General features: G+C 44.8%; 1 protein-coding gene across 1 annotated transcript in view; it reads right to left on the bottom strand.

Annotated features, from left to right (window-relative positions):
• Positions 1-15,002, bottom strand: part of GPD1L (glycerol-3-phosphate dehydrogenase 1 like) — a 64,448-nt gene that overhangs the window by 35,963 nt on the left and 13,483 nt on the right. The window contains exon 2 of the mRNA XM_008009367.3: positions 7,925-8,102. Within this exon, the coding sequence (XP_008007558.1) occupies positions 7,925-8,102 (178 nt within the window). The remainder of the gene's footprint in view (positions 1-7,924; positions 8,103-15,002) is intronic.

Here is a 15,002-nt window from a genome sequence, read left to right as displayed (position 1 = left end):
ACGGGGCTCCCAAGTGGATGAAGCCAACTTTGTGGATGGCAAAGCAGAGGAACAGAGGGAAAAACAGGGCCCTGTTAATATCATGTAAGCTGCTGGTTCAGGCTACACCTGAAGTCAACACTACCTGGATCTTTAGTTACAAGAGCCCAAACGTTTAGCTTTAAGCTGATTTGAATGACGACCTAGAGTCACTCCCCATACAGCAGATCAAACCCAAAGCCCTCGTTAGTGGCAGACCCAAAGGCAGGGGAGGCCTATTTGCCTATTTTCCTCTTTGGAAAGGCTTCTCCAGATTGGTAATCTAGGCTGGGTAGTCCACAAGTGGGGAAGATTTATTACAAAAAATCCACCTGCCACATTATTCCTCTCACACCTGGAGACTCCACCCCCTCCAACAAAGCATTTTTTGATTCTATTCCATTAATCTCCCGATGCAGGCCAGGTGCCATGCTCATGCCTGTAATAATTCCGGCACTTTGGGAGGCTGAGGCGGGTGGATCGCTTGAGGTCAAGAGTTTGAGACCAGCTTGGCCAACATGGCGAAACCCCATCTCTACTAAAAATATAAATTAGCCAGGTGTGGTGGTGCACACCTGTAATCCCAGCTACTCAGGAGGCTGAGGCGTAAGAATCACTTGAACCTGGGATGGGGAGGTTGCAGTGAGCTGAGATTGTGCCACTGCACTCCAGCCTGGGCGACAGAGCAAGACTCTGTCTCAAAAAAACAAAACAAAACAAAAAAACAACCCTCTTGATGCCAACCCATAATTGGCCTGTGTGTCCTTGATTAGCAAAGCTCATCGTTTTGCTCTCATGTGTTTGCCTGTGTCCCACCCATCCTCCCACGGCCTTCACAAGAACTCCGATCGGCCCTTCCCCTTCATACTGGCCTTGCTCAGATGGACATTTATGCACCCTACTCCCTGGTTCATATGAAGCCTGGCCACCTGACATTTAATTAAAACCTATTCCTCCGGACCTACTGTTTCTCCTCTTCCCCATCCACCTCTAACACATACACTCTCCTCCCTTTCTCACTTTGGGGCATTTTCAACATGGTGAAGTGGAAAAAACACCAGAACCAAAGAGAAAAAATGTAGGTTTGAAGGTCTGGGTTGCACATCTGCAATTGACCAGTTGTGTGACCTCTGGTGAGCGACTCAGCTTCATCGACCTCAGTCACCCCATATGTAAAATGAAGATAAAAATTACCTTTCCGACCTGGCTCCCTCACAGAGCACTTTCCAATTAAGTAATATGAGTGACAGTGTTTTGAAACTACAAAGACCTTAACAAATGAAAGCGTATTCATCAGAAAAATCTACCTGTGTCCTGCAAATCCTTAACTTTTAAGGAATCGGCCTATTCCCATGTCTCTTGCTAAAATACATCCCCATCCAGGCTCAGTGGCTCATGCCATAATCCCAACACTTTTGGGAGGCTGAGACGGGAGGACTGCTTGAGCCCAGGAGCTCGAGACCAGCCTAAGCAACACAGTGCGACCTCGTCTTTACAAAAAAAAATAAATAAATAACCAGGTGTGGTGGCGGGTGCCTGTGGTCCCAGCTACTTGGGAAGCTGAGGTGAGAGGATCACTTGAGCCCAGGAGGTCAAGGCTGCAAAAAGTTGTGATTGCACCACTGTACTCCAGCCTCAGGGACAGAGTGAGGTCCTGTCACAAATAAATAAACAAACAAACAAACCATTCTCAAGGAAGCTGCCAGCTGGTCAGGATTTCTTCTGTTTCTTACATTTCCTTCTTAATAAATCAAAGGGGAACCTGCAGGTGGTAGGGAATGTGACGGTCTTTAGGACAATGTGGTTGGGGCTTATTCTCCTTGGTGGAATACTTGGGGTTTAACTCACAGAAGCAACATGCACAATGCGAGCTGTATTTTTATGGTGTGCATGGTCCATTCACAGACCATTATTCCTCTTACACAGTATGAGAATAAGTTCTCATCAGCTAATGAGATCATGTGAATCTCATCTTTCAGAATAAAACCTTTTGCTAAGCGCCTACCCGATTTTCTGCTCTGAAAATAATCAGGAGCTGCTTTGGAAATGGTGACTGATTATGTGAGCCTCCTGCCAAAAATCTTTCTGAGAGTGTCCGTCATTCCACGTCCTGAAACATGCCAGGAAGCACAACTCAGAACAACAGGTCTTGCCTTTCAACGGCAAGTAGGACAAACAACCCAGAACGAAGGCATCAGGGCTGGATTGCTTAATGCCCAGACTTTCAGGAGCCCAGTGCTCTTGCTTCAAGTTAATAAAAACCTAACAATAAATAAAAATCATTGGAAACAAAGCTGGCGAAGTCTGTGTGGATAAGCCTGAAGGTTCTTTTGTACCTCCTGGATCCACCATCACTGTCCATAGCGTGTGTTCAATGAGCTTTTACCTGTTAGCAACATCTTAGCTGCGGTCATCAGAGTGGGCGAGAAAAAGACCTCACTTCTATCATCACAGACTGACCTCGTCACCCTCCAAAGATGCTATTTTATGGTCTTTAAAAGCAATTAGGATTAAAACGCTTTCTCCATTCATTCATGACTATAAATAGGCTCACTGGATCAAGTGTGAAGAAAAAACATCTAAGTAGGAAAGTAAGAACTGCTCCTCTCTGCACCAGAAATAATCACTATCGATATTTTGGTACATTCCTTCCAAGGCCTTTTTGAGCCTATGGAAATATCTAAAATTGTATTTACAGAATTAAAGTAATACTCTTATATCTTTTAAATATAGTATTATAAGAATATTCCTGTCATTCAAATGAAGACTTTTCCCCCTAAAATCCATGAATCTTACCACAAACCTTTTTGTACCAACATCATAGTAAAGACAGATGAAACAATGATAAGCCAAATAAAAGATACCAAGGCTGCTCTCATTTTTATCTAATCTCTTAGGGTCACCACAGTTATTTCTACCTCAAGTCTGTATGAATCTACATGCTGAAACAATTCTGGTTCCTAATGAGAATGGTGTGGTTTAACAATGGTCCAGCTGCCGTGGGTGCGCAGAGCATCACGGCCAGCCTCTACTGCCAGTCAGCTAACCAGACACCATGGCAACTCACCTACACTCTCTGGAGGATGTGTGTACTCAGATTCAAGACAATACCAGGAGCAAAACACACAGCAATTGTCGTACCTGGGACATGGTAGAAGCTTAAAAATACTGTAATTCCCTTCTGTTCTCCTCATCTCACTTGCAGCCAAGATCTTAGGTGAAATTCACATACTTGGCTCTACATACTACATGCAGAAATACGACCCTCAGACAGAGGACCTTATCTGATGATTCTTATGTAAACATGCCACTGTTGGTAAGTAAGGCTACTTCTAGAAAAACAGCTATCCACCGCCTGGATTCCCCAGTACAACACCAATAATATCAATTTATTATGTACTCCCATGGTTCCCAAAACATGGCTCCTGAACCAACAGCATCCCCATTACCTGGGAACTTGTGAGAAATGTACATTCAGGGACCCCACCTGAAACCTACTGAATCAGAAACTATAGGAGTGGGCCCACGTATCCCTGGGAAGCTCTCCCAGTGATCTGATGAACACTAAAATTTGATGATCACCATGGAAAACTACTCCTCTAATGAAATCAAAGAGTTAAACCCAGGGAAGAAAGGAGTTAACAGTGAGGCTTCCCACTGAACTGATATTTTAATTTTCAGAAGGCTTTCAGCAAAAATTAGTAAGTATTACCCCAACCCTAGTTCCCAAATGTAAATGATTAATTTTTTTTAAGTCTTGCCCTAAACTTATTTTCCATGTGATACCACCTAAAGCACTGAAACAAAACTCTTCATCCTAGTTTGTTCTTCCTTACCACTTCCACTATTCTTGGCATTTATTCAGACCACAAATAATGTCAGGCACTATTTCAGGTGCTGAGGAGACATTAGTGAATACAGACCTAGGCAAGAAACTATACTCAAAGAGCTCACAGCAAAGTAAAAAGGTAAACATTGGACTTCTTAATTAAAAACTTTTGTGCTTCAAAGGATACCATCAAGCAAGTAAAAAGAAGACCCACAGAACAGGAAAAAATACTTGTGAAGAAAGGGGACCTGTATCTAGAATATATAAAGAATTTGAATAACTCAATAATAAAAAGACAATCCATTTTTAAAATGGACAAAGGATTTGAATACACTTTTCTCCAAAGATATACAAGTAACAATAAGCACAAGATATTCAACATGGTTAGCCATCAGGCAAATGAAAATCAAAACCGTGAATGAGACACCCGCTAGGATTAAAAAGTCAGATAACAGCAAGTGCTGGTGAGAATGTGAAGAAATTGGAACATTCATACACTGTTGATAGGAATGTAAAATGGTACAGCCACTTTGTAAAACAGTCTGGCAGTTCCTCAAAAAGTTAACTCTACTCCTAGGTATACACACAAAAGAACTGAAAACATATGTTCATACAAAACATTGTATATAAAGGTTCACATTGTACAAAAAGCTATTATTCACAATACCCAAAGAGAGGAAACAGCTCAAATGACCATCAACTGATGAACGGGTAAACAAAATGTGGGACATCCATACAACAGGATCGTATTCAGCCATAAAAAGGAACGAAGCACTGATACACGCTACAACATGGATGGAGCTTGACAACATTATGCGAAGTGAAAGAAGCCAGTCACAGAAGACCGCATATTGTAAGATGCAATTTATATGAAACATTGAGAATAGGTAAATCTATACAGATAGAAAGTAGATTAGTGGTCGCCTAGGGCTGTGGGACAATTGGGGACAACAGGAGGCAACTAGGAAAGGGTACAAGATTTCTTTTCAAGATGACGAAAATGTGTTAAAATTGGCTGTAGTGATGGCTGCATAGCTATGTAAATGTACGAAAACAGTCACTGAATTTTATGGTCTGTGGATTATATCTAAGTGAAGCAGTTTTTTAAAAAGCAGGCAGAAGATGAGAGGCAATGGCAACTATATTTCATGGGGGTGCTGGAATCTAAATCCTGGTGTCATTGGCTGAAGCTGGAACAGGGATGCAAGAGTCCTCTACCTTGATGAGCTCCAAACACAGGCTCTGGAAACAGAGCTAGAAAACAGGATCAACCATTTTGCAATTACAGAAAATAATGAGCATTATTTTCTTTTTTTTTTTTTTTAGATGGAGCATTCCTTTTTTTTTTTTTTTAAGATGTAGTCTTGCTCTGTTGCCCAGGCTGGAGTGCAGCGGCACAATCTTGGCTCACTGCAACCTCCACCCCCTGGGTTCAGGCAATTCTCGTGCTTCAGTCTCCTGAGTATAGCTGGGATTATAGGTGTGCATCACCACACCCAGTTAATTTCTGTATTTTTAGTAGAAATGAGGTTTTGCCATGTTGGCCAGGTTGGTCTTGAACTTCTGACCTCAAGTGATCCGGCCCCCTCAGCCTCCCAAAGTGCTGGGATTACAGGAGTGAGTCACTGCACTCGGCCTTCAGAAAATAATGAGCATTATTTTCATTCAGATCTAAAGGGAAATCGCAAACCCAGAAGGGCTCAGTTTTTAGTGAGCAGGCAATGGCATGGTGAAGTCACTGTAACAGAAGGCTCCCATGTGGGAGGGGCCACATGATGAGTGTGGACCTGGGGAAGGGGCAGGTGGGCAGCAGTTTGGGGGTCTCACACAGAAAAGTCTCAGTCTGAAGTCAGCACATCAAATGACAGCATAAACAGTGAGCTTGTGTTGACGGAAATGCAACAAACCTCTCCTGTTTGAACTGGAAAGAAAAACAATGACTAAAAATTGGTCTTTTAGGTGGCTACCTGAGGCTGGAGGGTGAGGGACTGGGGACATGTTGGTCAAAACTTTCACTTAAACAGGAAGAATAGGTTCGAGAGATCTATTAGACATCAGCAGGGTTCTGGGAGCGAATTCTCCTGCCTCTGTCCATACCCCGTGACCAGGGGTGGGTGGTGGAGTCAGTCATATGGGGGGCAGGCTCTCTCAACTCCTCTGTGTCAGTTCCTTCCCCCCCACTCTCCCTGTTCACAGCAGAGGCTCTAGCTTCACAGAACCACTCAGCAGATTCACTTCCCCCAACACTCCTTGAATATCCACTGGAGGAAAAGCACTGCGCTAGGGACTGTGGGTGAAAGAAGAACCAGAAAGCAAGGTCACACACTGAGGGCACGCGGAGGTAGACAGACAGGTGCACAAGGGACAGGCACCAGGCAGCGTGGGAGGAAAATAACAATGAAACAAGTAGTTTACCAAAGGGAGGAGGCAACCAATTCGGATAAAAATGGAAAAGTGAAGCTCAAAAGAATGATCTGACCCAAGAATGGATTAGAGATGACCCCAGAGGCCTTCCATTGGAGTGGGAACAGCCGCCTCTTTCATTCTCTCCAGCAGATACTTGGACAACTTAACTTCTAAGCTCACAACCCTAAAGGTTCTTCCTCCCCCACCAACTGCACCAGGAATCACTGTAGGGAAATGCTGGCTCACCCGAGTCCAGAGCAGAAAGTCATCATTGTCGGGAAGGCAACAGATTCAGCATGCTCAGGAGCATGCTCGGGGATGAGTCCACCAGGAATCAATCTGAACCGTAGCCCTTAGCTGTGTGACCCTGGACAAGTTCATTAGCCTCTCTGAGTCCTCGTTTCCTCCACTATATAATCAAAATCATCATCCTAATAGGAAAACCAGTAGTATCAACCTAAGAGCGTTATTGAGAGGATTAAATTAGACTATATGTATTGCTTAGCATGGTGCTTGACACTAACAAATACTGTAACTAAAACTTCCCCACATTTACTGATTTAGAGATCGGTCTCCCCTGCTCAGTTCCTTGAGGAAAGCAACACTGTCTTATTCCTCCTTCTGTCCCCAGCACCCAACACTGTGCTTTGCATGCACAGTGCATGCTCATAAGGTTTGGTGAGTGAATATATGCAGTAAAGGGTATTTCACTAACACAGGAGATGAGCTTCTTGGGTTAACCATAGGAATCAGACAGCCACAACTGTCTGGTTTTCAAAGAGATTATGATAGAAAACCACAAAGAGGTGAATCTGACAAAAGAAGAAGTTCATCAATTCCATTCAGACAAGCAGCAGGGTACACCCTTTTCACTCCCCAAGCTCATTTCTTTCTTCCTCCGCAAGTCAATAGAAGGAGGTCAGGCAATAACCTGTATTTTTCTCTCCCAGACTTAATAAGCTTGAATTTAAACTGTCAATCTTACATTTTCCCATTTTCTTCTATCTCCTTCCGTAATTTAGGCCTTGACCCTGACTTTAATTACAGACCAGTGCATTAGCTGTCCTAGCAAGCTGATCTCATGCACTTAGGGTATACCAGGAGCTACTTGGGGAGCATGAACAGCCTAAGGCAAGTTCGTTAGTTCCAGCCGTGGCTGGCACTTTGAATGCCAAGCAGGAAGTCTGTTATGGGCTGTACTCAGAATGTGACTGTATCTGGAAACAGTGTCTTTAAAGAGGTAATTAACTTAAGTCATTGGGATGGGTCTTTATCCAATATGACTGCTATCTTTGTAAGAGGAGATTATGATAGAGACGGGATCAGAGGGAAGACCACGTGAAAATACAGAAGATGCTATCTACAAGCCAAGGAGAGAAACCTCAGAAATCAACCCTATCAACACCCTGATCTCACACTCAAAACCTCCAGAATTACAAAAGATACATTTCTGTTGTTTAAGGTACCAGTCTGGCACTTTGTTAAGGCATTCTTGGCACACTAATAGGAAACCCATTTTCAGAGTCAGAAAAACCAAAATCAACCAACCAATTGGTAGTGGAAAGGAACTGGGGAAAAGAAAAGCAGCTTTCCCAGTTCCAAGTCCCAATGCTGCTCCACCAAGCATAACTTGCGGAATGAACCAATGTACGTTTCACCCCAAAGTCTTACCACATTTTCTGGCAGCTTGTGTCCAGGAAGATATTTTACATTTTCATGGTCATTATTTATGATGTCTGTCAGTTTTCTGCCATTAACTGTTTCTTCAAAGACCCACATCTTCACTGTGGAGGCAAACTTCTGAAGTTTCTTGACATTATTACCAATTATTTTTGCAACAGCTGAACCCCTACAAAAGAAACCGTGGAAAAGAACAAAAATAAACTCACTTGGGCAGGAGAGAAAAAGCATTTGATTAAAATTCAGAAGACTTGTGTTTTGATTCTGATCCAAACACCGAGCTTACTCGAGATGTGATGTGTATCAGCCCCAAGCCATTTGAAACTGAGTTGTTTTCACCACTGCCTGAGACCGGGAAAGCACCAGAATTTGGTTTAAGGTCAAAATGCACCACCCCTTGAAACTAGTAAGAATCAACCTATCTTGGAAGACAACATCACAGGCAGAAAAGAAATCCACCCCAAAGCATGAAAATGACCCTAGAAGGTCTTCAAAGGATATTGAGATGTACCTATGGTAAAATAAACTGTGTCTTGATGAACTGCAGCAGGTGCAAGGCAGAAGCACAGAGGAAAGACAAGAACCCGAGTGGACTCCCGAAGAGGAGCAAAGGGAGAGCACAGGGCCCAGTTGCTGAGTACTTTGCACTCCCTCCTCTCCACAACCAAGCCGGCCTCTGGCCCCTAAGCTCCCTTTTCTCTGCATCTCTATTTAGCAAACATGTTCTAGTGATGGCTCAGTCTCCCATAGGCTTTCCTACAGGGGACAAAAATGACCCTGATTTGTTAACATCAGTCCTCCCGACAGCAGTGCGTGTCTGCACGTGGCTCCTGCAGCAGAGGAGGTGGGACCAGGCACCTGTATCCATCGCACAGAAGCCGCTGCTGGGGCCACAGTGGGCACTCAATCCTAGCTGAGCCTGTCAGCTCTCCCCTCTGGACTTTCCACTGAGAAACGGTTTGTTTCTTAGCTGACTTTCCTGGTGTGAGGAGTAAATGAGAGAATGCAGTAAAGAGCATCTTGCAAATTCATGTGCTAGGGCAGTTGCTACTTTTTCTCACAATTATTCTCAAGACAATTTGATGAGATGGAGTAGGGGATGATAACAAAAGGTGGGGGCAGCCAAGCGGCTGCAGAACACGTTGGAGACATTTATTTTCATCCCCTGAAGAATCTGTTATTCTAACCCAACTATAATTCATCCCAGCATATAAACCTATATGCTTTAACAACCACAAAACTTCAAATAATTCTAACAGATTATAAGTATTGTCCCCTTCCTGACATAGAACGGATAAACTAAACAAGTGGTTCTCCACTTTGGCTGCACAGTTACCTGGGAGATTTAAAAATCCTGAGTCCCAGACCACACCCCAGGCCAATGGAACTGGCACTTCTGCGGTGGGACCAGGCATCTGTACTTTTTAAAGCTCCCTGATGACTTGATGTGCAGCCAAGGCTGAGAGCCACTGCTCTGCACAATGATTAGAATTCCGATGCCCTCCTCCCTCACAAAAGAATAGCTGTAGATATCAAGGCTATGCAGCTGTACCTGTGAAATTCTTATTCTATGCCAGCAGAACAGGTTATTAGATAAATACCCATTAATCCAATTCTCCTACTGACACTTTGTAGAAAGCAGGCCAGGAACCTCCCACCATCACTACCACCTTTATTCTAATCTTGGAAACAGCTGCTCACGTACTCACAGGGAGATAAAGGCTGTGGTTCACAGTGTTCCCTGGCATCAAGTAACTTTCACGAGGTCAGAGAGAACAAGTGTGGTTCTGGGGGACTGAGCGTCAACCGATGGGGGGCTATGAGACACCAGGAATCTAAGTCTAGTAAGTCAAGTGGAAAAGTAAATCAGAACCAGGAATCCCTCCCCGTGATCTCACTGGAATACACTTGCTTTCCCCTTTACAGCTGCCTCCTGGGGAAGCCAAACATTTGCAACCGGAGACAAACCTGTAGTATTTACTGCAATGAGTTGGATTGATTGATTGATTGATTGAGACACGATCTCACTCTGTCACCCAGACTGGAGTGCAGTGGCGCGATCACAACTCACTGCAGCCTTGACCTCCTGGGCTCAGGTGATCCTTCCACCTCAGCCTCCTGAGTAGCTGGGACTACAGGCACGTGCCACCACCCCTGGGTAGAGTTACGAAAATTTAAACAAACATTGGTACTGTTAAGAACTAGGCCCTTCAGACCATGTCTGTATGTCCTTTGGGATTCAATGGGGGCTTAAAGTGACAGGGTAAAAATTAATAAGGGGAATTCCAGTTATTTTACTCTTGGGGGGCCATCAAGACCTCATTCTACCTCATTCCTGGTTTCATCAATAATTTCATTCATTCACTTATTTATCTCAGTCATTAAATATTTACTGAGCACCTACTGTGTGTAATGCATTGGGCCGGATGGTGATAATACAGCAGGGGAAAGGCAACGTGTTCTTTGCTCTCAAAAGCTCACCACCAGCTCAGAGAGATGAATAGCTAAAAGGCGTTCATGAGGCTGTGTGTGATAAGAGGTGGAGGAAAGTGGAAGCAGATGTGGTTAGAAGGGTAAACTGCAGTGGACTTCAATACAAAGGACCCAACTGCAATACACGTTGATCCATGACAAGTCTCCCAGGCTCAACCTTCTATTGGGAGAACCATAATGGACAGCCCGGCCCAGGGTGCAGGGAGAAGACACAAGGATGGTGCTCGGGAAGACCAAACCCCTGCGGAGAAGCAAAAAAAGGCTTCGCAAATCAGGGCTGGGAAAAGCAGACACAGCAGTGCTTTCCACCTAGTACTCAGCTAACTGCAGACACATGAGTGAGCCCGACCAGCTGATCCCTAACTCAAAAGCAATCTTAAATGCTTGTTATTTTAAGCAGCTGAGTTAGGGGAGAGTGGGCTGTGTTGCAGCAAAAGCCGATAGATGTACAAAGACAGAATCTTTGACACAACTAGAGGCCTCTCCAAGTAATTTTTGGCCAAGCTGTTGGATTTGCCACCCAGGGATTGGCAATGTAGTGGGAGGGATTGGGGGTTGGGGTAGTGTTGTGTTGAAGGAAGGACTGTGGAATTAAATTCACGGATGGAGAGGAACAAAACGATCCTAGTACCTTAAGGCCTAGTTTTGTTCTCTATATATAATTTATACAATAATTTTTTTGGCAAGGGTGGCGGGGAGGCAGGGCATGGAGGAGGAGGACCAGGGCTTAAAACACTATATTTCATTTTGTTTTAACCCCCTTTGGTATACTCTCTCTGTTTGTTTGTTTGAGACAGTGTCTTGCTCTGTCCCCCAGGCTGGAGTGCAGTGGTGCAATCACAGCTCACTGCAGCCTTGACCTCCCAGGCTCAAGGGAATCGTCGCTCCCTGGCCTCCTGAGTAACTGGACTACATGTGTGCCGCCACGCCCAGCTAATTTTAAAAAAATATTGTAGAGACGGGATCTATGTTGCCCAGGCTAGTCTTCAACTCCTGGGCTCAAACAATCCTCCCACCTCAGCCTCCCAAAGTGCTAGAATTACAGGCATGAGCCACTGCGCCCAGCCCAATCTCCACGTTGAACTCAGTATTTTCTCTGTTGTCCACTTTTATCTGTATGGTTTATAAAAAATCAAAAAGTATAACCCGTACCCCAAACTCCTTTGTGCCTCTGGAATGGTACTAGAGGCATTTGTCCCAAGTGTTACCTCTTCTGACCAATATGAAAGAGCAGCTTCATTTTTCTTGTGGATCAAATAGAGCAAGAAAAATGTTTTGGAGGAGCCGGAGGGTTTTGAAGGGACCAGAATCTACTTATAAGTGACACACCCTGTTCTAAAGAAATGGGCCGGGTGCGGGGGCTGACGTGCTGGCACTTTGGGAGGCCGAGGCGGGTGGATCACAAGGTCAGAAGACTGAGACCATCCTGGCCAACACGGTGAAACCCCGTCTCTACTAGAAATGCAAAAAAATTAGCTAGATGTGGTGGCATGCGCCTGCAGTCCCAGCTACTCAAGAGGCTGAGGCAGGAGAATCGCTTGAACCCGGGAGGCAGAGGTTGCAGTGAGCTGAGATCACACCACTGCACTCTAGCCTAGGCTACAAAGGAAGACTCTGTCTCAAAAAACAAAAAACAAAAAACAAAAAAAAAGAGAAAGAAATGTGACTGACCAGCAGAAGGCCAGTCCAAAAATGTGCATAGATATTTTAGAGCTGAGCTTAAAATAAAAGTACTGACTACAGCCCACAAAGGTGGTTTGCATGTGAACAGGTCATAGTTGGGGTCCTGTGGCCACACTGCTGGCACTCTCCATGTCTCAGCTGGTTTCTGTAACACTACACAAGCATAGTCAGGCACAGGTCTTATCTATCCATCTATCTATCTATCTATCTATCTATCTATCTATCTATCTATCTATCTTTCAACTCCCGCATATCTATCTCTCTGTCTACCTGCCTGCCTATTTTTCAACTCCTGCATATCTATCTGTCTGTCTGTCTTTCAACTCCTGCATTTTGAGAATCAAGGGCATAGGTCTTCACAAGCCTGGGTCAAGAGCATGAGCAGCCACCTCCACATCAGGCTCAGCTCATCCGTCTACAAAATGATAGGTGGGGCAGGTAATCTTTAAGGTTCCTTCCAGGTCTATGATCTAATCCAGTGCTTCCCAAAGTGAGAAATGGGGACTAGGGATACACACAAAACCAAATGACACTGAATCACTCGTGCCCTTCTCAGCTCTCATGGTCCTAAGCGAGTGCAGAATGTCTCGCTGCAGTGCCATCAAGTGGTTCCCATCTCTCCAGCGTGTGCTAATTTCCCTTCTTCACAAAGTCTGAAGAGGCCTCAGACTCTGACCCTTGGCAGGTAGTAATATCTGGCAAGAATTCTGTAACACCGTCTTGTTTTCATTCTACTGGCTTTTGTTGTTGTTACCTTCTACTTGTGATATTTACTATAGTGGTATGAAGTTGTCTTTTAAAGTAAACATTTAGGCTGGACACAGTGGCTTCCACCTGGAATCTCAGTGCACTGGGAGGCTGAGGAGGGAGCATTTCTTGAGCCCAGGAGTTTGAGACCAGCTTGGGCAACATAGTGCGATCCTGTCTCTACAAAAAATAAAAAATTAGCTGGGCATGGTAGCTGTACCTGTAGTCCTAGCTACTCAGGAGGCTGAAGCAAGAGGATCAGTTGAGCCCAGGAGGTCAAGGCTGCAGTTAGCCATGATCATGCCACCACACTCCAGCCTGGATAATGGCACACACTGTCTCCAAAAATAAATAAATAAAAATAAACTTTCAAAGAAAGAATAGCAATCAAATACTACTACAGCTATGAAGCAGACAGAGCCAAAGCCATAAGGGTGCTGCCTGCATGATGCGTTTAATCCTGCCCAAACTCTTCATCTTGCAGATTAAGATGCAGGAGACTGAGTCATGTTCACCTTGCATCCTACAATCCGGTACGGCCTCCAGGTGGGTCTGACCTGGGGAGGAGGCTGGGGAGCCTTCCAGGCAGAAGGAAGGCCCCTGGAGCAAAGGTCAATAACTAACTAAGACAGAACTTGGAGGACTCAGGTTTGCTGATGGCCAGTCCTGGGTCTTTACATAGATGTATAAAATTCTATTACCCATGAAATCATGAATCGTCTTAAGTCTTAGACCTTAAAATATACACTGATTCACAAATCCTGTAACGCTATGCAAATGAAATTTAAAAGGAACTTGAGTAGATGGGTACTTCATATAAGATTTCATTTAATCTTTATTACAGCCCACAAGAGAGGTGCCACATTATCCCCATTTTACAGATGATGAAATTGAGGCCCAAAGAGCATAAATCAATTACCTAAGTCATGCTGTCCATCTACAGTCAGCAATTCAAACCCAGATCTGAGTGTCTCCAAAGCCTGCACTTGTTGCTAATTTATATTTGCCCTATTGTAGGGTAGAATCTTTTATTGAAAATATTTATTGAGCACCCACTAATTTTAGACACCATGCTGGGTGCAGGGGATGCAAGGGAATAAAAGCAGACACGTCCCCATCCTCATGGAGCTTGGAGACTGGTAAACAGAGATTGATGTTGTTTCAACAAGCACAGAAAAAAGTGTAACTGTACTGCCAGGCACAGTGGCTCAAACCTGCAATCCCAGCATTCTGGGAGGCTGAGGTGGGCGGATCACGAGGTCAGGAGTTCAAGACCAGCCTGATCAACATGGTGAAACAACGTCTCTACTAAAAATACAAAAATTAGCCAGACGTGGTGGCGGGCTCCTGTAATCCCAGCTACTCAGGAGGCTGAGGCAGGAGAATCACGTGAACCCGGGAGGCGGTGGTTGCAGTGAGCCGAGATTGCGCCACTGCACTCCAACCTGGGCAACAGAGCAAAACTCCATCTCAAAGAAAAAAAAAATTTATATATATATATATATACATATATATATATATCTGTACCACAGCGACCTATGTGGTCAAACAGGCAACACAGCGACACCTGGCGATGACGTCAGGGAAAGCTGGGAGAAAGTGTAGCCAGGGCGGAGCTCCGAGGCTTAGTGGGCCTTACCTGGGGAGGAGACTGGGTACCTTCCAGGCAGCAGGAAGGCCCCTGGGGCAAAGCTCAGTCATAGCCCGTGGCATGGCCAACAATAGGCACAGATTTTATCTAGAACTAACATGTCCAGGGAGGAGGGAAAAGAAGGAAGAGGACAGAGGTTAAGGGAAGGAGAGAAGAGGAGATAGTGCAAGAGAAATGGAGAGGATCAGGGAGACAAAGGGAGGAGAGAAAGAGGAGGCAGGGAAGGTGGAGAAAATGGCGTGGCAGGGGCAAGAGGCAAGGAAGGGACAGGGTGGGCAAAAACAGCACCAATTTGGTGCCTACCAGGTGTCAGGCACTGTTTCAAATACCTTACCCACATTATCCCTTTTAACCCTTCTGCTCTACAGCCCTGAGTCCCAGCTGGATGGACACCCACCTGCAGCAGGTCCTAACCCCCAGCTTGGCAATGCCCTCCCCGCCTCCGCCCCCAGCTAACCCTTTGCCATTCACTCTGTCCACAGCCTTCTCACCCCT

Source organism: Chlorocebus sabaeus, chromosome 15, assembly GCF_047675955.1.
Source record: "Chlorocebus sabaeus isolate Y175 chromosome 15, mChlSab1.0.hap1, whole genome shotgun sequence".
Lineage (NCBI taxonomy): Eukaryota > Metazoa > Chordata > Mammalia > Primates > Cercopithecidae > Chlorocebus > Chlorocebus sabaeus.
This window is presented reverse-complemented; position numbering and strand designations above follow the sequence as displayed.